Source organism: Dendropsophus ebraccatus, chromosome 10 (genome assembly GCF_027789765.1).
Source record: "Dendropsophus ebraccatus isolate aDenEbr1 chromosome 10, aDenEbr1.pat, whole genome shotgun sequence".
NCBI lineage: Eukaryota > Metazoa > Chordata > Amphibia > Anura > Hylidae > Dendropsophus > Dendropsophus ebraccatus.
The window spans coordinates 30,720,768-30,748,108 of NC_091463.1; the positions used below are offsets into that span (position 1 = coordinate 30,720,768).

Consider the following 27,341-nt stretch of genomic DNA (forward strand, 5'->3'; position numbering starts at 1 on the left):
CCGGCCATGTCCTTCATGTTCCTTTTAGTGTAGGCATAGCATAGAACCACAGTGTCTCATTTGCTGAAGTGGGCATCGCACTGCATGACAAACTTCTAAAGTAGAAATGGGGAACCTTTACGCCTCCAGCTGTTGCAAAACTACAATTCCCATCATGTCTGGAGAACCTAAGCTTTAGGTTTAGCAGACATATGGGTCTCCATGATGACAGATTACAAACAAACATTATGTAGTCTGATACTGCTGTCATGTGATACTCCACTCCTCCTTCACATGTTTCTGATAATCTTAGATTCTGTATAATATTCAGTGTCTGACATCAGAATGCCGCTGCCCATAAGAATGTACACTTAGATTGTGGATACAGTTACAGGAGACCCTGATGTGTTGCCACTTCTTGAAGGTTTTGCACTCCTGTGCATGTGGTGTCCCAGATTCTGTTTGAGCAATAAGATTGTTACCGGAGTTCTGTAGTGATTTTATCATTGGCCACAAGATGGCAGTGCTGAAGTATTGTTTGAAATATACGATTAAATCCAAAGCCTTATCTGTCTGGCCAGTTACTTGGTAATCTGTATGAATAATATCCATCTGAAAACCTTTTCCGCTTTGTCTTCTCACAGTATGACTACAGCTTCAGAACAGAACAGAGCGCTGCAGCCCGCCTGCCCCCCAGTCCTGCCCGTTGCCAACAGATGCCCCCACCATGAGATATAAGAAGGTGGCTAATTCATTTGGCGCGCACAAATACTACTGAGCAGAACCCATTGCTGCTAACCATAACTTCTAACCCCTGCCCTGCCGGAGTGGCAGACGTGAAGAGTTGGTGGAATTTTTTTCTAACGGAAGCTGTTTTTTGTATTGGTATTTTGTACATATAGCTACTTTAAAAAGCAAAAAAAAAAAATTTCCCATGTTGAGTTGTATTAAAGGTGCAGAGCTCTCCGGCTCGACACTCTCCAGTGTTAACCTATACTAAGTTTGTCTGCACACTTCCAGTGTCTGTAGAAGCGATCTCGATGAGCAGTTAGGGACAGCGGCACATGATGATGCTATATCGCTTTATCCAGCCAAACAAGGCGAACACAATCCATAATCTCGTAGCATTTGGTGAATGTTAAAGCCCAATGAAAAGTGCATGACAAATGGGGAGATCCTATAATCTTCATGCATGTGATGATCTTTTGATTATTCCATAGGATTTTAAAAGACATGTTTGAGGTTAGAAAAAAAAGGGGTCTTTTTTTTCTTTTCTTTTTTTTAAAGAAACAGCGCCACTCCTGTGCATGGTCTTGTCAGGGATTGCAGCTCAGTTTAAGTCACTCAAGTGGGAATGAGCTACAAGATTTCCTGGATAATGCTGGCCTTTTTTCTAATCGTAGACAACCTCTTTTACCGTAAAACGTGCAAATTCTCTTTCCTTCAGAAGGAAGAAATATTGGCCGACCAGATCTTCCTCTGAAGGAAAAATTTTGCCCCTCATCGATACAGGTCAGGTTCTTGTTGGCTAGTAAGATGCCTTAGGCCACATTCACGTGTTCCATAGTGCGCCCATAATTTCAGACCCACCACTATGGACCTATTCATTTTAATGGCCCCGTAAACACATTCTGTACCTGTAAGGGGCTGTGATTTATGCTGCAAAAAAACTGGCAGACGCACAATTGCAGCACAGATCACTAGTGGGGGCTTTGCAGACTACCTATAGATCCATTTCCATAGGCCTTCTGTAGCCATGGGGTCTGTGTTAGCCTACCGAACGGGTGAATGAGGCCTTACTCTGGTTTCTATTTTTTTTTTTCAAGCTGGAGGAGTACTAATTTGCATACTATTTTCCCATGGAGCTTTGCCAAAAAAAAAACAAAAAAAAAAAACACCTTTATACCACTAATCTCTGTACTCACCTTAAACCATACATACCTCATTATTGTGCAAGGTCCTTGTCTACATATAAGGTTCTTTATTATTCCATGCAACGCAGTTATGGTAGTTTAGACCTCTTCATAGGCTAAAGAAGACTTAGAAGGCCTCACACCAATGTAAAGGGAAGATGCAGCCAGTTTATATGTAGACATTTCTTAATGTGTTAAGAAGAATATTTGAATGTTCTTAGATGTTCCCCAAATAGAATAATAAAGGGGTGAAAAAATTTTCCCACTTCAATGCTCATGGCCAACTTGGTGGCCCTTAAAAAAAATCCTTCACAGTGAACTTTTAGGAAGTATAGCAAAACGCCAGAAAGGAATGGACTTATTTGTGAGGGAGTGAGAAAGTGGAAGTAGCCTAAAATGTGTGCTTCTCCTTTAAGCAAAAAAAAAAAAAAAAACATTTAGCCATAATAACTATGATCATTACAGTGCAAAACTTGTGACCATCATCCGTAATTATAACCAACCTAATTTAAAATTAAATTTAAGCTCTGTTGGGCACTATATAGGTAAACTTTTCACATGTAGATTCTAGAGTAAAGCGTATAGTCCTTGATCAGGCGTCAATGGCAGAGTGTATGGACACCTCTAAAGGGGTATAGTGATGGCATCTAACAAGGATATGCCATGAATTCATGATCATCAGGAGTCCAAACTACTATGACAGAGATGCACCACTGGTATATTTTCAGAGCTTTTGGCAACCTACAGAGAATTGCTGCGGGTCCTAGTCACTTGAATGGGGTTGTGCTAAAGTTCCTTGCACAACTGAGTGGCCAAAGCACTTCTATGCAGGGAACTTAAAAAAAGAATAAAGTGCAAAAACATTAAAGGGCTACTCTGGTGAAATTATTTTATCTTTTAAATATACTGGTGTCAGAAAGATATATAGATTTGCAATTTACTTCTATTAACAAAATTGCTGCCAGTACTTATCAGCAGCTTTAGGTCCTGCTGGAAGTGGTGTATTCTTTCCATTCTGACACAGTGCTCTCTGCTGCCATCTGTGTCCATGTCAGGAACTATCCAGAGCAGTAGCAAACCTCCATAGACATGGACAGAGGTGGCAGCAGAGAGCACTGTGTCAGAAAGAATACACCACTTCTGGAAAGAATACACCACTTCCTGTAAGACATAAATCACCTTATAAGTACTAGAAAGCTTGATACTTTTAAATAGAAGTATATCACAAATCTATATAACTTTCTGGCACTAGTCGATTTGAAAGAATATCTTTTTTTGCCGGAGTATCCCTTTAAAGGGAACACAGCACCGCCCCAGCACTGTATCCTCCTCTCTGTCAGAGGTTGGATTACAATCGATCATGGAGTGATTGCATATCCTAGTGATATGAGATAGGAAGACTACTTTAACAACAGAAGTAAAGATTCAACAATGGCAGACGATATGTAATAACTCATAATTACTTTTTGGAACTTCAATTATTTTTTTAATGAAATCCTGGTCACCTAATCTCCTTTTAGCACAAATAATTTTTTTTTTTTTGTGTGTGTGTTTCAAAGCAAAGCACAACAATGGTCATTTTTTGCTTTCTGATGCTAAAAGCAGATTAGATGTTAGACAGATGGCATAAACCAGATATTCAGAACTCTTTTTGTGTAAGACACATACAAGGATACATTTCATAACCAACAGATTTCTTGTAATTATTCTTTTTAATTAAAATTGCCGGAGGTTTATGAGAGGCAATTCTGCCGGGCTGTAATACAATATTGTGTGAGAGCTGGACTCTTAATTAAATATTAAATGGACTTTAGAAAAAATGGATTCTGTAATTTCAAAAAAGAAGATGATGATGAACCCGGCTGAGTTAGTCGATTGTCAAATATTTTAACTGGTTGTTGTCCCATCAGGACCAGAGATTTTCAAGGTTTATTTGAATAGTAAAATATTGAAGGGGTTTCCCAATTTCAAAAGTTTCTGGAATATTATTTAGGTCATCTCTCACACCCTCATCAGTAAGGGATACCTGGCCATCTGTAAGTGTCATAATTTGGAATAGCCATACAATACACTTACATCAATGGAAGTTATTTAAAGGGGAACTATCAGCAGGTTAAATGAGTCTAACCTGCTGATAAGCCCCCATTGCACAGGAGGCACCGAGAATGAAAGTATGTCTCTTCATCCTCTGCGCGGTTTACCTGCAGTTAGTCGTTTATTCCTTGGGGCACTGAAACACTGTTAGCAGCACTGGCCCACCCCATAGTACCAATTGGCTCCTGGCCACCCCCCCCCCCCCCTTCTAATGAATATCAATAGAGCTGGCCAACTGGGAGCAGGCTAAATCAGTGCTATAGGGATGGGCTAATGCCCCAGATGGTCTTACCGTACAAAGGAGTAAACGACTAACTTCAAGGGAACAGTGCCGAGGATAAAGAGACATGCCTTCTGCGCAGTAGAGGACTATCAGCAGGTTAGATTTGTCTAACCTGCTGATAGTTCCCCTTTAAGGGTATGTTCACACTAAGTAAATCAGGCAGAATTCCGCCTGCCTCAGTGTTCCATAGCCTGTCTATAGGAGAGCATACGCTCCTCTGCTGCCGCCGCCCTCCGCTCAAAGGAGTGATATGTCACTGTGAGCAGAGAGTGGCAGCAGTGGAGGAGCACGCGCTCTCCAATAGACGGGCTATGGCACACTGAGGCAGGTGGAATTCCACCTAATTTACTCAGTGTGAACATACCCTTAAAGTTAAAGGATCTGTCAAAAATAAGTTATTTCAGTTTATGGAGATCTCTATGTTTGTATGGAATAATGTAGTCTTTCAATATTCAAGAGGAGCATTAGTCAACCATATGCAATAAAATTTTTGGGCTGACCAAGGATCACCTAATATGATTATCAGATACGTTTGTAAGGATCACAAGCACTTGATGTTTCTGTGAGAGTCTTGTGATTTTCCAAGGATCAGTTCCCTTCTGCACTGACAGCATTATGTTCTCCCTCTGTATAGTATATAGTCTGGGAAAAGCTCCTGACATGTACGTTAAAGAGAGGCTGTGATGGATGCCTAATATTATCACCTATCACTCATAGAATAATATGGAATCTGTGTAATGGTTACATACATTAAGAATCCCTGTGATGGATGACACATAGTGGCATCAATCATAGATTCCTTTCTCTTTATTTATTTTTTTCTTCAACTGGATCCAATTGAATGTAAAGGTATAGTCTACTGTGCTTTTCCATCCTCTCTTTTTTTCAGTATACCAACTACATGGAGGCCATCATCTGTCAGCAGGTGTCAGTGGGCAGCATTAACATAGCCTTAGCCTCTATTCCCATTCCTACCTCAAACACGCTTGTTGAACAAAACAGTACACACTTGCCTAGTATTAATATTAGGGCCCATGCCAATCATCCTCTAGTGGGAGTCTGTTTCTCAAGCCTACCATAGAAGTGCCAGCTCTTTAGACTACTGTTTTTTTTTCCATGACCCTTCACCCAGTATTTCCAGGGCAGCATGGTTTATATAAACCTTAGTGGGCCCCTTCAGTAAAGGTCTCTAATATTAAAGGGTTTGCTCCTGGGCAGGGTGTTGTAGAAAAATAATAAATATACTATACTCACCGCCTTCATTCTCTACAGCTGCCTCGTCAAGTGCTTCTTGTGGGTTGTGTTCCATCCTGACCCCACAGAACCTGCTGGTCTTGTGGGGATGGGAAGGCACACAACATAGAAGAAGCAGAAGACTAGGAGCATGAGCTGCAGGTGACTGGAGGGGTGAGTATGCTATATTTATCCCCTTTACCAGACCACTTACCTGTTGCTTGCTCTTGTTTAGTGCCAGGAAACTTGTGGATGCATGCAACGGCCCTAGAGTACTTACCCTACGGACCTTTCACTTTTATGTACCATACAGTGTCAATACTATAAATCTTTGGGGTGCCAACTCTCCTCTAAGGAAGGGGTGGCCACATATGTGTTGTCACCCTCTCTAATGCACACTATGATAGACTCTGATGCATGTGGTGTCTACAAGACTATGAGCATAGCTTGTGGCCTTCCATTTAAAGGGGTTATCCAGTGCCACAAAAACATAGCCACTTTCCCCCGACTGTTGTCTCCAGTTTGGGTGGGTTTTTGAAACTCAGTTCCATTTAAGTAAATAGAGCTTAATTGTAAAGTGTACCTGAACTGGAGACAACAGTAGGGGGAAAAGTGGCCATGTTTTTGTAACGCTGGATAACCCCTTTAAGACAGCAGCTGTATTTGAGCCCCCCACAATGTGTCTGTGATTGTCCCATTCCTTACTATATTGCTCAAATGAGAGAGCGGATTTCTGGAATGGGATATAAAAGGGGCCCACATCAAAAGTCACAAAGTCATTTTGCTAGGAGCAGGAGCTCATACAACTTACCATCTCCTCTTCTTCCATAGTATTCTAATTCTTAAAGGGGTTGTACAAAACTTTATACTTAAAAATGGCTGCTTTCTTCCAAAAACATACCTGCCTATAGGTGTCGTATTTATACCGCCATAACACAATGATCACCAGGGTCCGTGATCTTCTCTTCTCTATGTTCTGTGAGACGGCCATTTTCACAGTGCCAGGAAACAATTCAAGGCAATCTGTCCCATAATGAGCTATTCTATGCATTTTCTGTTAGGATTTCTTGGAAGTGTGCAGTGTATGTATACATATTATTTTATATTTATTTAACACGACCCCTGTATTTTAAGAAGGGGAATTTTTCTTGTGATATTAGTGTGTATTCTTAATATAATTTGTTAAATAAAAGTTTGTCTTTAACCTCTCCTTTTGTTTTTTTTTTCTTTCACTAATTGGTAATAAATAATTTATTGAACTATTATAAATCTGCTTTTCCTCTTTATTATGTACTTAAGGGTCCGAGCCGGCCATTTGAATACCAGCAGATTACCGGAATGAGGGTATTTGTCATATCTATTGGAGATCAGACATGGGCCTTTGCATTTCTAGAAAAACAAATAGGCAATTTTATATATTGTACATTGGAATAGAATTATAAATGTAGCATAAATTTCATAAATTGAAATGGCATTCATCTAAAATGTGTTTTTCTTGTGTTTGGTAAAGCAGTGATGCCTCATTACTCCAATACTTAAAGGGCTACTCCATAAAAAAAAAAACTTTAAATCAACTGGTATCAGAAAGTTTTAAATAGATTTGCGATTTACTTCTATTAAAAAAATCTGTGTGTGTGTTCTTTCCAGTTTGACACAGAGCTCCCTGCTGCCACTTCTGTCTATGTCAGGAACTGTCCAGAGCAGAAGAAGTTTTTAGAGGGATTTTCTGCTGCTCTAGACAGTTCCTTCAACAGACAGAGGAGGCAGCAGAGAGCACCATGTCAGACTGGAAAGAACACACAACTTCCTGCAAGAACATGCAGCAGCTGATTACTAGAAAACGAGGTTTTTAAATTGAAGTAAATAAAAAATATGTAAAACTTTCTGACACTAGTTGATTTGACAGAAAGAATGAGTTCCCCCATTAAGTGCAGAATGCAATTTTTCCTGGTCCAGCATACCCATTGTTTTAAAACACAAAAACCAATACATATAACTGCCACTAGGGGGCCAATATAAATGCAACTTATTCCTATCCTGGGCTGTAGGTTTCTGTTATCAGTCATGCTCCTAGTGATAGTAACAGGTAAGTCGTATTACATAAATATAGTGGAAATGTGATCTAAATCATTTATCATTCTAGATTTTTACCAATTAATAAAACTAAAGAGAGCCTTATGTCCCTGTCACTTTAAAATAAAATATTTGACACACATTAAAAGTTTTGATCAGTTGGGGTCTGGGTATTTAAACCCCACTGGCAATTAGCTACAGTCTGGGGATGTACTTGGCTGAGCACTTCTTTCTCCAGCTTGCTGCAATCTGCATCTCACAGCAGGAGATGGTCTCCATAGACTTGGGCCTTATTCACACGTCCCATAATCTACGGATCCATATTTCCGTACTCGAGTAAGTGCACATTGATGTCTATTGGGCTATTTGCGTGATCAGTAGATTACAAGGACGCAAACCAATCCTGAAAAAAAAAAAAAAAAAAAAAGATTAATCAAAAAATTTATTGGAATCTGGAGACACCAACCTATTGTATGGAACGTTTTTGCTGATCCCTTGTGTATGCCATAAATGTCTATGGTGGGGAAACCGATTCAAAGAGAATATAGAATTGTCCTTTCATTTGCCCGTGTCTAATGATTAGCCGTGATTAGGAGTAGTATCCTCTTAAAACCTGTTGCAGTCTTTTATCCACCTGACTTTGTGTCACATGACCTTGATAGACTTCCAGTGCAAGTCTGTGGTGCTGTCCAGGTCCCAGGGTTAGAAAAAAAACACAGCTACTTTCTTGCAAAAATAGCACCACTCTCGTCTCTGGGATTGTGAGATTGAGAGCCCAAAACTAAAATGCTGCAAAACCTCATCCAACATGGGGTCAAGATTGGTGCTGTTTGGGAAGAAAGGCTATGCTTTTCTAAACCTGGAGAACCCCTTTAAGTGGTTGTAAGTATAACGTTTACCACTAGTGAGCGATGATGACACCATCTGTATAATATTTTATTGTATTCATGTGTTTTTTTGTTTTGTTTTCATCCATCTTGTTGTAATTCTCTTCCTGCCACATTGTATCTTTACCACATACGTTGCTAAAACTACATAAAAACTTCAGATGAAAAATGCTTCATCCCAAAGGATAAAAAGTTTCCTTAAGAGCACAAATATGAATCTGCATCCTCCTTCTGAATTACTTGCTCTCTCCCTGTCCCCTAAATGCGAATGTCCTTTTGAGGTTGAGCAGATTAATCATGTGGTTCTTGGCGTTCTTTTCTTTTTGTTTTTGTAACCTCTGGTTATTCAAAATGAAAACCACTTGTGGGACAGAAGAGGAGGGGAAGCTGGATTTGTCCCTGACCTCTAAAGGGTTCACCTGATGGAATATCAAGCATACATGCCACATCATTACCGACCATGCAATAATATATTTAGTTTTTATGGCCTTGTTGGAGGAAATACGTCTCATGAACTGGGTCTTGTGTACATCGTGGTCTTGGGTGAATTGATGGTCAATGAGTCAGGTACTCATGTGTTCTTCTTACAGGTATAGTGTAGAACTTTTTTCTAGGAGCCATTCCTACACTGTATAAGGCGATATTCATTCTAAAACAGTACCAATGTAGTGATGGAAAGTGGTAACAGCCATGTCTAGACACCCATGTTTGGTCAGATTTGCTCATTCTAGACGCTATGCTTCCCAGTTACAGTTTTGCATGTACAGTATATGATCTTCCTGTTTTATGAATAATCCTATTTGTTGCTATTGCTGTTGAGCGGACTTGAAGAAACTGTCAGGGTTCGGCAACTTCTCTGAATCCAAATGCTCGGCATTTGATTCCCAGCATCTGGAGAAGTTGGATGCTTTCCATGTTTTTTCCAGCATCTGGAAAAAGTTGAATGCTTTCCATGTTTTTTTGGCATCTGTAGCAATTTGGATGCTTTCCATGTTTTCCACAACTCTGTAGGACAGCATCCAACTTCCCCAGATGACATGAATCAAACGTCAAGGGTTTGGGTTCGGAGACATGGACTGTTCCTCTAGTGTGCTCAACGCTAGTTGCTATATTTCCATTATTTTTGCTGCCTGAGGCTCCTGTAAAGACGAATGTTGACTAAAGCCTACTTAGGTATGACTTCCCATGTGCTTGAGACTGGTTTTGCCCTGGTTACCCTACTTCAGGGGAGGGGAACCTGTGGCCCTCCAGCTGCTGCAAAACTACAAAGCCCATCATGCCTAGACAACCAAAGCTTTAGTTCTGGCTGTCCAGGCATGATGGGAATTGTTTTGGTAACAGCTGGACGGCTGCAGGTTGCCCATAACTACTCTAGGTCCTGAGATTTGACCCTAATCCCTTTGTGAGCACAGATAGACCCCATGCACAAATAGTATTCAGACCCCTTGTTATTAAATATCTCATCATAAACCTACCGTAACAATCCACCAGTAGTTGTAAGCCAACAAATTCATTGTCTTAGCTCATTTACATACTGTATAATCTATTGCAGGGGTCCTCAACTGGCGGACCGCGGTCCGAACCCGGACCGCGGAGGCCAGCTGTCCGGACCCCTGGTCAGACCTCCTAACCGCCCCGGATCCGGTCCGTCCCGCTCCCCACCGCACTGCCTCCTGCCCCATAGGCGTACTGTCCTTAGATGTCAGTACGCCTGTGGGGCTGGGGGCAGTGCCGGTCCGGCCCCCGGCTGATACGCGCTCTGTAGGGATGTCCCGGGGATTCCCTAGCAGAGCGCGCACCACAGACCTCGGTGTACGCTGCCGGCCTGTCCTTCCCGGAAGTGCAGGCCGGCGGCGTACACCGAGGTCACTGGTGCGCGCTCTGCTGGGGAATCCCCGGGACATCCCTACAGAGCGCGTATCAGCCGGGGGCCGGACCGACGGGAAGAGAAGAAGACAGCCGCAGCGGGGAACGAGGTGCTAGGTGAGTTGTTTTTGTTATTTTTTTTTTCTGTCTGGGGGGCATCTACAAGGGGAGAGCGCACAGGTGGACTATATACTACAGGGGGGACCTCACAGGGGGCTATATACTACTGAGGGGGCTATATACTACTGGGGGGAGCGCACAGGGGGCTATATACTACAGGGGGGACCTCACAGGGGGCTATATACTACTGAGGGGGCTATATACTACTGGGGGGAGCGCACAGGGGGCTATATACTACAGGGGGGACCTCACAGGGGGCTATATACTACTGGGGTGAGCGCACAGGGGGTTATATACTACAGGGGGGACCTCACAGGGGCTATATACTACAGGGGGAAAGCACAAGGGGGGCTATATACTACTGGGGGGGACCTCACAGGGGGCTATATACTACTGGGGGGAGAGCACAGGGGCGCTATATACTACTGGGGGGAGCTCACAGGGGGCTATATACTACAGGGGGACAGCGCACGGGGTGCTATATACTACAGGGGGACAGCGCACGGGGGGGCTATATACTACAGGGGAGCTCACAGGGGGCTATATACTACAGGGGGGAGCTCACAGGGGGGCTATATACTACTTGGGGGGAGCTCACAGGGGGCTATATACTACAGGGGGAGAGCACAGGGGGGCTATATACTACTGGGGGGAGCTCACAGGGGGCTATATACTACTGGGGGACAGCGCACAGGGGCTATATACTACTGGGGGACAGCGCACAGGGGGCTATATACTACAGGGGGAGAGCACAGGGGGGCTATATACTACTGGGGGGAGCTCACAGGGGGCTATATACTACTGGGGGACAGCGCACAGGGAGCTATATACTACTGGGGGACAGCGCACAGGGGGCTATATACTACAGGGGGAGAGCGCACAGGGGGCTATATTCTACAGGGGGAGAGCGCACGGGGAGGCTATATACTACTGGGGGGAGCTCACAGGGGGCTATATACTACAGGGGGAGAGCGTACAGGGGGGCTATATACTACGGGGGGAGCGTACAGGGGGGCTATATACTACTGGGGGAGCAACAGGGGGCTATATACTACTAAGGGAGAGCGCACAGGGGGGGCTATACACTACTGGGGGAGCAACAGGGGGGCTATATACTACCAGGGCAGTCACCCCCTTTGTACCTAATATCAAAGGCCTGGTGAGAGAGAAAAAAATGCCAGTTTTCCCGCTAATAAGCAGGAATTCTGTATATAAATAGTTGAACGTTTGTGACAAAGTAACAAAACACGTTTCCTACTGATGTTCAGCTCGGACCTTAACCTGACAATAGACCCCGGTAAGTGGACCTTCACTAAAAGTTGTTGAGTACCCCTGATCTATTGGCTCCCTTACCTACCCGCAGGGCCCCTTTAAGCTGCATAGGTTGCACCAATGATATATTTGCCCGCCCCGCCCCCCCAAAAATATTTCTGCGTTCATTGCAAGATACCTGCCAAGCAGTTGCCATCACTTTATAATATTTCCCCAAAGATTATATCAAATATTTTTTACAGTACATGTAGGCTACTAGATGTGTGGGTAAGGGTTCATACACATAAAAATATTATGGGTCTATGCAAGCCATGAGATGTACACAGCTGTAGTATGGTACTAATAGTGGTCTATTATGTAGGGAATTCTATGGAAAGAAAATAATGGCGTGCACCATTGTGTGCTATACATGATACGGTGCCGTATAGGGCCACAAGGACAGCTTACAGCCCTGTTGTTGGAGCTAAAATACTATATATACACCTGTATAGGCTCTGGCTTTGCCTTTTACATGTTAGAGTATTATTATTTTTTTTTTAGTACTATACCATGTTAAAACTGAACAATTCTTGAAGCTACAATATTTATACAGTAAAGAAATTACGACCCTGATCTCATAATAAGTGAAGCTGGTGCATGAATAGGATTGTGCTAAAGATAGGTCTTCAAAAGACTTCACAAAGAATTGAACTTTTCGACTGTCTGAATGTGAAAAGCAGCACCATCTTCCCATGACCCCAACCAGGGGAATCTCTGTCTTACTCTGAAACCTTCAGGGTAAGCGCTGAAGGAAAAATAAGTCAGGAGGATTATGATGGATTTATATTAGTAAGTACCAAAAGTGTACAAGTGTATCCTGTGGGGCTCGGGCAGACACATCCAGAGATATCTGCATTTAATGCACGTTGAGAGAACGAGGATAGATTCTTCCCCAGACAGTGATTTCTGAGAGATAAACTAAGCAAAACTCTTTAAGCTCCTTCACATGTTTTTAGTTTGTGACCTGCTCTAGTGAAAGATGGGAGAACTGGAAGCCCACCACATGTGATATTAACCCATCCAGAGGGGAAATGCCCGTCTATAGAAGATGCTTACCTTATTCATTGTATAGAATATAGTTCAAGAGTAAGGCTAACTTTTATTAACGATATGGGACTTTCATCGGCAGAATGACTTTCTCCGCCATGTTAAAGTAGTGAGTGACTTTTTAGATGTAACTTTTTCCTATCTTCTTTCAATATAGCTCCGTTCCATGACTGAATGCAAAGAACCCTGTCTGCTTCCTTTTCCATCCAACCTGAAGTATGATAACGTGTAAACGGTTTTTGACATGTCAATAAAGCGGCTATAGGAAATGGGAACTAAATCTCAACAAACAATGAAAAAAGCAAGAACACATATATCGCCAACATATTCCACAGCGCTTTACAATTCTAGGGGTACATATCTACAAAAAAATTAGACATTGCAGAAATACACATGTAACCATCAAATCCAACATGAGAAATGAGGTTCCTGTATGTAAGAGATTACGATATATTGTATACGGAAAGCGTTTAACACAAAAGGCAGAGGAGCAAAAGAGCTTAATTTCTACAATGGGTAGTGTTGAATGGTCGAGCATAGTGCTCAATAGAGCACCCCGGGGTTCTTTTTGAATATTTGCACTACTGTACTGACACAGCATGTCAGTACAGTAGCATGAATAATTAAACACAGTTTTTGAGCTCCTAGCATCAACATTCACTATGATGCTGGAAGCTCCGAAACTGTTCACATTATAAAAAAAACTGCAGCCATACCTACCTTCAGCCATACTTACCTGTCCGAAATTTTAACAATAACCATGTACTGCACCTTGTGTCGACCTACAAGGGTGTCCCTGACGACCCTTCATCATTGCAATCAACAACTCGCATGGGCCAAAGAAAGATGTCAATAGAACTTGGACATACGACTATAGCCTGAAGTGACAAATTCTGTGGGTGCACCATTGGGGTTCAACAGACCAGTCATGGTATCATGGTTGGTAAGCATTTTCCTGGTATGTCCTAGGGCCGATTACCATTGTATCATAATCCTTTAATGATTAACACTATAAAGACCTGATAGACTATCTGCACCCATATCCTCAGGAGGTCTTCCGTTAATCAAGACAATGCTATGTGTCAGAAAATTAGGGAGTGGTTAGAGAAACACGAAAAAAAAAGTCTATGGACCATGGTCCTCCTAAATAGATCATTATAGCTTCTAGCGATTGTGGGTTCTTGATTCTTGGACATAAAAACACAGAAAAATGCAACAGCTGACCGCAACAGCAAGATACAAACCCACTACAGACATGAAAATAGTTAAAAACAGCCCCCCCCCCCAACTGCCAAAAAAAACTTCCACAAAAATAATGAGTCTCTAGGTAACCATTTGAAAATGGTGTAAACTACCCCACCACAATGAGGTGGCCTCATGCTCGGGGCAGACCTACACTGTACTAAGGCCTTTCCATGGCATGTAATACGCCTATGCTCCGGGCATGCAAGATCCGTCTTATACCTGCAAAAATAATTGCACCACCTGGGTGGGATGGGTGGAGTGCACAACCAAGTAGAGGGAGCCGCTCCACCCATCTGGAACACAGAAAAAAAGACAAGTTTGGTGAGCTGACCAATCTTGTCTTTATTTAGTGTTCTAGATTCCCAAATACCAGGAGGAACTGTTCCTACCACAATAGAGTGGGTAGAAGGGTCATAGCCTGGATTGTATAAGGTATTTCTAAGAGGGCAAGATGTAGATCAATAGAAATAGCAGTGCAAGGTACCCTAGTGTTTAAGTTAAAGTAGTCAGATAATAGGCAATTGGTAGAGCAATATATGGCAGAGCAGGGTTAGATTATCCAGTGCAGTAGACTGGAACATATTGCTTCATCTATTATGTCAACTTCTGTCTTTCCAACGCATTTCCCTTGCAATATCAGGTTCCTCATGGAATGGTAAGTATGGTAGCCAACATATTGGGAAGATGACTCTGCTAGTAGTGATGACTGGCACCCTTCGTCCCCATGGTGGGTATGTGGGTAATCAGTATAGCCCAGATGTAAGCAGTGGGCAGGCCAGTCAGGAACAGATGTCGGTCCTGTGGCAATGATAATGCTTGTGGTCTATGCTGTGATGCCATTTGGAGGCATCCATGTGTCAGAAGTGCACTCAAAGCTAGTGCTAGTGGGGCAGTAGCTCCAATGCAAAGCGTAAAGATAACTAGAGACATTAGATGAGCACCAGCTGAAATTGCTGATTTTGGCAGGATCCGACAAAAATTTACCTGTGTCCCAACTCTTACACAATTGCAGATGTCGGAGGGAAATAAGTATAGGGCATATTAGATTTTTTTTAGAACACATATACAGGGACTTAAGTAAGAAAAGATGTTATATGACCAAGTGTTTGTCCAACAACTATTTATAGTGTATGGTTACTTTACCTGCCTCATCTTCTCCAGCATTAGGCTATGTTCACTACGTATATTTTCAGAAAACTACGGCAGTTGTTGCCAATTGCAACAACGGCCGTGATTAATACAAAAATATACGTGCCGTTGTCGCCCATGGAATCCCAGCCGGAATGTATACACATAGGGGGACATTTATGAAGTCCGGCGTTTTTTACGCCACTCTGGAGCTTAGGGGATTTATGTAGAGGCGCATTGCCTCTACATAAATCCAGTACGCACTAAGCCAGTCCGTGCAGACAATCTGAGACCTACACCAGCTTAGAACTGGCGTAGGTTTCAGTATCATTTTTCCCCCGGAAAAATGATAAATGCAGTGCATGCAGAGGTCACACCCCTCTGCATGCTGCCGCACCCCCTGTAACACCCCCTCTCTGCCCCACTGGCGAAGGTGGAGCAGATCGGCCCGATGAGAAAATATTCGCAAAAAGACCTTTTGCGAATATTTTTCCGCCGATTGGGCCGATCTGCACCTAAAAAAGGCATTTGCGCCTTTTAATACATGTCCCCCATAGTATACACTCCGGCCGGGATCCCTAGCGGTGCAGCGAGAAACTGTATTAAATGAATTCAATGAGTAGGGGGCGCAGAAAACCCTGTCAGTGCACACTGTGGAGAGAGCTGCTCCGGCCTCACGCTCCATAGTGTGCAGTGCAGAGTTCTGATGCAGGCGCGCACGGATGCGCCCGCATCAGAACTAAGCAGCGATAAAGATCATCCGGCCGGTACTTTATTTATATAGCTGCAACATACTCGGTGTACAGCGCTGTACAGAGCTTGTCATTGTGGTGCTTGTCCCCATTGGGACTCACAATCTAAATACTTTTTAGATACATTTTTAAAGTGATTGGCCACTTGACCAAGCTCCTCCCTCTGAATCCCCCACTGGACCTGTACGTGCCGTAATTCTGCTAAAATTAAAAAAAATTACCACCTTTAGTCCTCTCAGATATTGCCATCTGGTATTGTTCTTTCAGTCTTTATTTCAGTATTTATTTTTCCACCTCAGTAGGAATACACACATTATTCTAGTGAGTTCAGCCATGTGCTTGTAAACTAGAATCCAAATCTCACCTTGTTTCTCCTCTGCAAACTGGATGTCATGAAGTGCATCTACATGCACACAGCACAGGACAGTCTGATTCCCCTTAGGAGTACTCAGCTAATCTGGCGGAGTAAACTAGGGGTCAAGAGGTTGGCAATAATTCCTGTCAGTGGAGAATTCAGCAGAGGCCAATTTCTTTTCTAACCCCTAAGGTTCCTCCGGAGGGCACCTCTCCACCTTCATCACTTAAGTGTATAGGAATCTGGGGCAAGAGAAACACATTCAGTAGTGGAAGCTTTTTAACTCGTTGGAGACCAAGAAGAAATAAAGCATCAAGGATAAAGAAAAAAAAAAAGATAAATCTATACAAATAAGAAAAAAAAAGATTTATTAGCATTATTACAAATGAGGGAAATTTAGTGTACTTTTTTTTTTTTTTTATAGTTTGCTTTTGTGCCGTTTCCAATGTGTGGGCACCGGCAGTGTACTGTACATCACAGTCATTTCTGTGAGCAGGCTTAGGGCCCTTTTACACAGAAAGATTATCTGACAGATTATCTGCCAAAGATTTGAAGCCAAATCCAGGAATGGAATTGAAAAGAGGAGAAATCTCAGGCTTTCCTTTATGACTTGATCTCTGTTTATAGTCTGTTCCTGGTTTTGGCTTCAAATCTTTGGCAGATAATCTGTCTGTGTAAAAGGGCCCTTAGACAATGAGCAAAGAAGAGAGATCCAATGCTGCCGGTAAAACTGTGCTCCAGCCGTAATAAACAGAAATTAAAGTTAACCACTGTATGGTGCCTTGATATAATACTGTATTATGGAGATATTGTATCTCCTTGTATTTCTATGTAATATAGTATTGAATAGTATTCTGTATTTTGCATGCATTCTTGTAGAATTTAATGGTACAGTGTAATGAGTTAAAGGGGTACCCCAGAGCACAAAATGGTTTTGAAATCAACTGGTGTCAGAAAGTTATACCAATTTGTAAATTATGTCTGTCAAAAAATCTCGTCTTCTAGTACTTATCAGCTGCTGTATGTCCTGCAGGAAGTGGTGTATTCTTTCCAGTCTGACACAATGCTCTCTCTGCTGCCACCTCTGTCCAGAGCAGGAGATGTTTTCTATGGGGATTTACTCCTGCTCTGCACATTTCATTTCACAGACAGTGGGGGCAGCAGAGAGCACTGTGTCAGACTAAAACGTCACTTCCTGTAGGACATACAACAGCTAAACAAAGGTACTGGAAGATAAAAATAATTTAGAAATACATAACTTACATGATACCAATTATCTCTGAATTCCTTAGAATGCAGTATTTAATAAAACCAATAAGTTATAGAAATCTGAAAAATGAGAGGTGAGACAATGGTGGTTTCAGGGTAAGTATCACTTCGGGACCATGGCAAGATATACTGAAAAAAATCCTGCAGGTAGCTGGTCCTCTTATGATGAGAGCAGGGTAGGGAACTCCCAAAAGCATTGACGGCAATGTATTACACTTCAATGCAGTACATGGCACCTCCAGGAATCCTGTCCTTTGCCTGCAACAGAAGAGGAGTGCACCCTTAGAGGATTTTTTGAGCATATCCCGCCACAATCCCAAAGTGATAGGTACACTTTAGGGTGGCAATTCGTGTAAGACTAGAACAATCAATTGATTTCCAACCAGATGGAAATACTAGATGTTATTCTGCATATCTCTGCTCATCAGACCTCTAAGAGTTTCACTTTTGGAGGGACGGTTCAACCCAAGTTCCGTGGTCTTTTTTTGCTCCTTAGCCGTCTCTTTTCTTGACATGGAATATCAGTTGGCACCAATACATCTTCTATATTGCTCCAGGAACTGTCTGACTGGTGTCTAACAGTAAATCAGACCCCTTATTGCATATTATTTCATCATCTGGTGCACTTTGGATCCTAAAAATTGTTAAATTGTTAAAATTTGTGATAATATTTAAATTAAATACTCTTTAGGGGTAAAGAAAAGCACAGAGTGGAGCTTGTATACAGTGAACAAACCGAACATGTCCCTCTTTGGCTAGCCAAAAGACTGTGGATATGTATTGACTAGTATCCTAATACCTGTGCTAACTGTGAGTTTTTACCACCAGTTGTCGCCACTTTTTGCACCAGCCTAAAAAGATGACAGCCTATTGTTAACAAAAAAAAAAAGGGAGAAAAAATTCAAAATTTCCACTCAAGTTCACAAATCACATGTGCAGTATGGTTTCTAAATGGAGGCTGCACTTGTGTTGCTTCTCCTCTGTACTTACTTTTCATAGACAAAGTTCACACCAAATATACTATTATACCTACTATAGTATGTAGTCATTGAGCTACAGTACAGCGTATCTTGCCCATCCTTCGTGCAGGGGATAAATGTTTCTTTGCTGGAAGCATCATACGCCACATCCATATTTTATATCATTCGTATACTTCCATTCGCAATTACCAAGTTATTATATATTATATATATTATAATTACAAATGTTCATAAAATCTATTATACGAGCGATCATAACACCGAGTAAACAATGTGTACATACACCAAAAGATTTGCAAACGATTAATGATTACTTTATGGTCAGCTCAAAGATGCCATAAATGACATACAAACGGATTTTCATTGATCGTTTGCTCGCATACACTCGGAAAGATTATCGATTAACTTCAAACAATATAACATTTTATTGCAGGATAATGTTTCCATTAGAGATGAGCGAAGCGAATCTGACAAATTCCGATTCACAGCAAATCGGGCATTTAATTTGCTTCATTGTGATTTGCGAATTCGCCAGATTTGCTTCACAAATCTGGTAAACATGGCGGCGGCAATAGCGACCACACATGTTAGCTTATACTTAAGCAGTTGCATAAATTACGCAGTTGCGAATATTATGCAGTTGCTAACATTACGCACTTGCGAATTTTATGCAGTTGCGTACATCATGAGACAAACGCTAGCATGTTCGAAAATGATTGTTATAACCATCCTGATCATCAAACAAATTGTTCGTAACGGTAAAAAAACAGCTGAACTGTCCACTCTATCTCCATAAACTTTGGACAGAGCGCCATGCTCATCTGCTAGTCCATTACAAATTCGCTCTTAGGGTGCGTGCACGCTACGGAATCCGCGCATATGACCTGCGGCGGATTCCGTCGCTCATACCCGCACGCAGCGGCGTGCATCTCCGCCCATGCCATAGACACTATTCTATGCACAGGCGGATTCTGCATTCCGCCGAAAGAACTGACATGTCAATTCTTTTGGCACGGGCAAAAATGCCGCGTGCGGGTACGAGCGCCGGAATCCGCCGCGGTTAATACGTGCAAATTCCGTAGTGTGCAGGCACCCTTAGGTTGGATTCACATACTGTATGTCCAAAACATCAGTCTCAGTTTTTTATACAAAAATTCATCACATCTGATGCAAAATATCATCACTTGCGTCTGGAATTTCCAACTATTTTGCCATTATAGGAAATCATTATAAGACACATTCATCCATCCGAACCTGGAGTTAAAACTGACAAGCTGGATGTCAGGAACAGATTGACAACAATGGGATTGGTTTTGTTATCTGTTTTCCTATGGTGTTTTTTTTATCACACAGGAGAAGAACTAAATTGGATCATTGGGTAAATAAGAATAAGACCCTATTGTGGTTGTGCAATGATGAGGAACAGGGAAATTGGGACCCCCATTGTTGGAGCCCTGAGCAATATTACATTTATTACTTATTATGTGGATAGCTGATGAAAGTTATTTGAGGGGAACCCCTTCGAAATATAGATTTTTTAAGCAAAATACATATATAGCCCTACTGCCATTTTATGTATATGTCCATATACAGATGTAGTAGGGCTGAATTTGCAGTGTAGCATTATATCACGGACAACTCAAATTATTATTTTTTGTGATTGGCCAGTCTACACAGCTATACATATAGTATATTTATAAGTACATAATACATATATTTATAACAACACAAATATCTAGTTATGTAGACATTTGCACACTGGAACAGATAGGCGGACAGGTGAAGGTGTGACAATACGGCAAACCATAACATTTCATGAGCAGAATTATGATTTTTGCAGGGTTATTGGCAAATTACATCCCCGGTGATTGTGTCAGTTCATCTTTTTTCCTTGTTAATCTTAGTGAAATTACCTCTGGCCACATGAAACCAGTTAAGGTAATTGAGTTGAGTTGTATGAAGGTGCTACTGATATTCACAATTTTTTTTTTCCCGGGACAAGAAATAAACTCCCACTCTATGAGTCAGGTTCTGATCTTCCTCAAGCATCAAGGTTATAAAGTATTTTTTCCTCTTTCAAGATTTTAAGAGAAAACGTTTCCCCAATTTCCCAGATTTTATTAGTCATTAACCTCTTGACTGTCAAAGCAGCAAAATAAGGAACTAGCGGTTAAAGTGCCCTCTGGCAAGAAATGGGTTAAGTTTGTTAGAACTCTAGTTTCCTGTCACTGTCTTATTGGGAAAACACTGCTAAGATTTCATGCTGTCAGAGCTTAGTTAAAAGGCGCAAATCTTTTCTGAAATTAGACATTTGCAAAGTGGTGGTACTAAAGATGCATAGCACTAAATTCTCACATTGCAAGAGAAACAATCCACTAAAATAGTATTTTTTTATTTTTTAAAAAATTTGTAAATATTAAAAAAAAAAATACAAACAAATTTGCAAATTGTCAAATGGATCCATATCATGCCGAAGAATTTGGAAGTAAGACATATAGAGCTCAATTTAATACACTGGGAGGCCCTGGAGGATTCTGGGAATGGAACATTCAAACAGGTTGGTCTGCTCCAAAAGCATTCTGATATTGTGGCCTATATGGGAGAAAAGTGGAAACAGACATGTCATTAAGATGTTGGAAAGGCAAAACCATACATGATAACCCTACATGCTATTAAGGGTTTTACCTGACTGTTTAGGTTAAAAATTGCAAAGAAAAAAAAATATTGATTTTCTTATTTTATTTTTTTGCAATAATACATTTAAAAATTTACATCTACTAAATATCTTCATATCAACTAAAATGAGATCCCTGTTAAAACCTGAATATCATAAGAGGGAAATGTCAGTAAGAATGTGATGCAAGATGTGAAATACTTAGATATTCATAACAGTGGTTACTTGTACAAATAAAGCCCGCCAGCCGCAATGTTTGCTTTACCAAAGTGAAATATCAATAGTAACAGTATATTTCCGAAAATAACGTAATATTTTCAGTTTGCATTTATTGTCATATTTATTCATTTTTTTATCGCAATAGAATTTTACACATCAGTTGAAAGCTTTAAATGTGATTTCCGGAATCTGAGTGTATTTTCAAAAAATTTATTTGTATGCAAATAGTTTGTATCATTGCTCAATTTAGAATTTAACATTTTGATTATATATTTTACTTATTTATGCTTGTGTTTTTTGTTGATCCTTCCAGAATAGACATTTTAAAATCAATCTGGCAAAAAATAAATAAATTAAAAATTAGTTAAATTGTTTTCAAGTATTTGCTGCCAATGTAAATCATGTAGCCATTTTTTTTTTTTCAAAAAAGTCCTAACCTTTACATGTTTTTATTCTATTTATAAAGGCAGTGTTTTTTTTTTGTTTTTTTTTTATAGTCCATTGATTTATTAATCTTTATAATAGTAATATGAATTATTTATGTTCATTGTGTTCCATGTAAATCTTTTCAGAATCAAAATTCAATGCTTTGAAAATAGTTTGTGAAGAATTATTACTGTCAGTTATTAATATACTACTGGGCTTTTAAAAAAATAAATTAAAATATGGGTTAAATATTTTTGTGCGATTGTATGTATGGCTTTTCCCAAATTTTTATTTTTGTCATTTTACTAAATTTCACACAGTTAGTAGATTTTAGCATATATATATATATATATATATATATATATATATATATATATATATGCGTGTGTGTTAAAAAATTTCTTCTTAATAGCATGAAAACATTATTTTTATATGTTTCCTTAAAGTATAATAGGACAACTTAAAATAGCCAATTCCTCAAAAATGTTGGTGCTAAATAGTTTAATTTGTCAAAATAAAGTATAAGTTACATAAAAGATGTCAATCTTTTTCGACAAACATTTGTCTGTAAATTACCCTTTAGGATCACTAAATAAACACTGTAAATGTCAGTACAGAATTGAATAAGCCACAGTCCGTTTGAAAATAGAACCTACAAGAAGTTGGCTCAAATACAACCATTTACAGCCATGGTTATAGGGAGGGCTGATCAACCTATTTATTGTACAATATAAAGCTAAAACTGCTTATATTTGATTTATTAGAAACATTCACATCAACCATTTCTTACTTTTCTAAACTACTTATTTGAACGCTATAAATTCCCAATATGTTGTATACAAAATATAGTCATTGCTATGTTTTTATATATTATTTATATGGAATCTTTTAGATTTTTTTTTTAAGACAATGGTAAAAATTATTTACATTACTTCATATACATTGTAAAATAAGCTAAATTTAAAATGAAAATATTTTACGAAACAATACGAAAGTTAAAGTTGTCCAAAGTTATAGTTTTACCATAAACAATGAAAAAATATTATTTTTTCTATGTTTAAAAGAATTTTTTTTCAAATTTATTGTATGTGTATAAACATATGTAATATAAAATAGCATATTGTTTTAGACTTCAAAGTAAAAATAAAGTACATTGGTTATTTCTACTTCTTTAGAAGTCACAATTCTAAGCATTGCATAAATACCAAAATATGTGGGCCATTTTTTTCTAGTTCATTAAAAATGTATATATAAAAAAAGGCTTTCTTAAAATTTTTGTAAAACTGTATTATGACATCAATTCAATAACTTTAGAATGAATGTTATAACCGAACTAATTTAATAACATACATTATTTTTTTAGGCTGATATCAATTGTCAAATTTACAAAAAGAATACAATTTTATTAGTTTTACCAAATAGTTTTTAGTTATCAAACTACCTTAAAAACAACAAACATTTTTGATTTGGTGTTAGATTTGCTTTATTTCCTGCATTTTCACTCTTAAAAGTATGAACAAAAAAAAAAATTGTACTCATATTTAAATATGTCAATGTCCTTAGGACCATGGAAAAGTAATATCTGGCCACATGGATCCCATTTCACTGGCCTTGTAAATGCTACAATGGCAGTGATCTAAAAATGGAAATTAAATGATTTTTCCACTTATAATATGTTTCATGTGATTATGGAGCCTTGTGGCTAAAATAATAATGCAAAAATCTCTAAATGAGATTTGCACTTGCAGTTAAGACCAATCACTTAGAGGCAAATATTATCCTGGATAGACCAGATTGCTAAAAGTGTGAAATAGTTGAAATTCAATGAAAAGATAAATTCCTTTTAAGGAAGGGAAATTCATGATAGAAAAACATTTTTCCTTTCCTATATTTGTATAACTCTATTATCTATATCTTTCTCATATCTCATATGTATTGTCTATCTATACGTATCTATCTATCTATCTATCTATCTATCTATCTATCTATCTATAGGTGACCATAGAAATATATGAAAAAATATCTCTGTTTCAGCTGATGAAAGACAGCTCGATTGGTTAAAAAAGATTGATGGTACCCTCACTCATTCAATAGCTGTGGGTCTAACCTTCATTTGGCTGAAAACCATTCTCCTGTTCACCCATATACATGAAAGCTTTGGGGTTGCTGAACATTCATATATTAAAAACAAGGAAACGATTGCCAGACAGCTTTAGTAGTGGCTTATCTCCTTGGTTTTCTCCAAAAAGTTGCAATCCAACATGCAGAATGCTTCTCTCCCCTCACATCATGGGGTCCCATACACATTAAGGAGATAATTAGTTTTGAACAGACCTGAAAAACTGTTTGGGTTCACACCGTTCTCCGAACACTGGCCACTTGATTTCCACGTGGCTGCAGAAGATGGATGCTGCCTTAAGGAGTCCTGGAAAACATTGATACAGCCCTAGGCTGTATCCATTTTTTCCTGGCAGCCCTAGGACGACATCCAACTTTTGCAGCCATGTGGAATCACATGCCAAGCGTTTGGGTTTGGAAACATTGCCGAACCCGAACACTTTAACATGTCTGCTAACACTAGAGTTGATGCCTCCGAATGAGATTAGAGTGGTTGGCTAATTCTTAGCTAAAGTGTATGGGGACCTTTAGGCCTTGAGCACACATGATGTTTTCATGTGGATGCCAACACAGAACTTGTTTGAAAACAATTGGTATTCCGTCTTCCATTGGTTTAAATCTACTGTAAATCCGGGCCATAGTTCACCCCGTGAACTACAGGGTGGATATTTTCTGTGTCGGTAAGCCTAGATGTAGATTGGCCCCCATTGACTGGGACTAACCTATATCCAAAACCTCCTTTGAATCTGCAGTGAAACTTGGTGAAATGTGAAGGTATGCCTCAGATTTTTGCTGCAGATTTCAGGTTGGATAGTTGTTGTGTTTGGTTTATTATCATTTGAGGAAAATGCTATCTGGTCAACAAATGATATAAGAGAATGTACTAAATAAAATGCATGAAAACTGTATAGTAACCCTGTCCTGTGTATAGTTTAGTTTAGTCCTTATAAGTAGAGATGAGCAAACTTTCAGTTAGGTTCAACAGGTTCACCGAACTTCAACGTTAAGTTCGGGTTCTTCCGAATCGAACCTTAAATGAACTGCACTAAAACAGCTAAATGATTGCAGACGACTGGAGACACCGGAGACCCGAGGAGGATACCGGGGAAGTGCGGACAGGTGAGAAAAACATTGTGTTTGTTTTTTAGCTGTGTGGCCGCCATCTTTCCAAACTTGTTCCGAACTTTGCAGTTTGGTTCACTTATCTCTACCTATAAGTAATATAGTCAATGCATTGGTTACATTTGCATATAAGAATAATCATCATGGGGAGATTATACACCTATTTACAGTCATTCTCATCCAGAGTTATATTAATAATCAATCAAGCTTCTGAGCTCTAAAATATTTCAGCATCCCCTGCTTGAGTAGTTCCAGAAGCTATCACCAGTACTCTTTATGAAGGTCCCAACTATATTACAGGTTTGTACTATCAACTAGCACAATACATACTGTACAAGCCTCTTGGTACTTGGTTTAGGAAACTCACCCTGATGAATTCTAAGTTCAAAGGAAAGTTCACAATTTAGGATCTTTCTCTAATAGCTATACTGAATAGCATCTTCAAAGTGCATCTTCCACTATATGAGAAACCCATTGGTTCCATTGGGCACTGTGCAATGCTTTGCTTCTCCTGCAATGGTGCTGCAGGGAAATTGAACACTTAATGCCAGGTTTCCTCACATATCATACCTGATTGCTGGAGATTCCGGTGTTGGGGACACTCAGTGATCAACTGGTAAATCTAAAGAGGAAAAAAAGACAACAACTTTAGACAATAAACCAAATGGTAAAATGGGGTAAACAGCAAACCACATTATGGGATATTTGTACATGTAGGAAGTTCTAACATGTTGATATATTTGGGACTTATGCTTGCATCTTTTGGCTGGGTTCACACTACGTATATTTCAGTGAGTATTGTGGTCCTCATATTGCAACCAAAACCAGGAGTGGATTAAAAACACAGAAAGGATCTGTTCATACAATGTTGAAATTGAGTGGATGTCCGCCATATAACAGTAAATAACGGCCATTATTTCAATATAACAGCCGTTGTTCTAAAATAACAGCAAATATTTGCCATTATATGGCGGCCATCCACTCAATTTCAACATTGTGTGAACAGATCCTTTCTGTGTTTTTAATCCACTCCTGGTTTTGGTTGCAATATGAGGACCACAATACTGACTGAAATATACGTAGTGTGAACCCAGCCTTTAAGTGCATGTATTATAAACCTCTCAAACTAAGATAGTGTACTTGGGTTGTGGAGATGATGATATTAACTCTGATCTAAGATACCTCTGCATAACACTATATTATTAACTCTCTTTCTTACACTATAAAAAAAAATCTCTTCAGCTTAACAGGTTGATCCATATTTTGCAGTTATTGACACTATGGTGGCGAAAAGGTGGCGGCAGGGCCATTGTAATAGCATGGGCCCCTGGGCAGAGCTGTGAACTGACCCCCCCCCATGACCCCCCCCCCCAAACTTGCAACCCCTCCCCCCTTCCCAGCCACATTTGAATCCTCTCTTACTGCTATTGACGCCCTGCACAGCACATGCATGCACAATTATTATTAGGGCGCTAACCCTAATACGGGTGTGTGTACGAGCCCTAAGACAAGATCTATAATTATACAAGTGAAGAGGTGAGAGCAGGTAGCAAAAAATCGCTTAGGCTATCACATAGTGACTAAGTCTCAAATATACATCCACTGTACACAAAACCAGTATATTAGCAGTACGAAAATAACTTACTGATTAGAGATGAGTTAACTGGTTCAGTCAAAATTTCAGAAAAAAAAAATAGAATATGATGTTCTTTTGAAGAAGATTTTGGTTTGGCTAAGATAAGGTAGAATTCACAATGTGGCACTCACATATGAAACAGTATACTAGACGTAGTCCCGCCAGGGACAAACAGGGAAATGCAGCTGCACCTAAATTGCAGTTTCTCTAAATCCACTTCAATGGAGCTTAGCAAAAATTCCAGTTCCTACAAATCCCATAGAGCAGGGTCTAAAGATGCAGCACTCACCAGATTCAATTCAAAAACATTTATTCTATTTGCACACAGGATGGAGACTTGAGAGCAATGAACTGTTACGCGGCACACACACACACACACACACACACACACTCCCCTCTGCTAGCTCTCAGCCCTTCTATGGGCTAAAATAATTCTTCTGGAGCTAATTTACATATTTTTTCCCATAGAGCTATATTTTGAAATGTCTCCATTTTCCATTGGATCTCATCAATAAAAACCCTTTACCGCCTTCCCCTATTTCTTTTCAATAAAGAGAAAAGTCCTAGGTTATGTACTATGTGAGGATAATCAGTCCAAATTTTGGGCCATG

The 27,341-nt window shown here is 39.9% G+C and overlaps 1 protein-coding gene across 3 annotated transcripts in view; it reads left to right on the forward strand.

Moving 5' to 3' along the window:
• Positions 1-3,712, forward strand: part of MVB12B (multivesicular body subunit 12B) — a 69,412-nt gene extending 65,700 nt beyond the window's left edge. For all 3 annotated transcript variants that reach the window (XM_069986668.1, XM_069986666.1, XM_069986667.1), the window contains exon 10: positions 624-3,712. In XM_069986668.1, coding sequence (XP_069842769.1) covers positions 624-710 — 87 coding nt within the window. In that variant the 3' untranslated portion in view covers positions 711-3,712. The remainder of the gene's footprint in view (positions 1-623) is intronic.
• Positions 3,713-27,341: the final 23,629 nt, after the last annotated feature.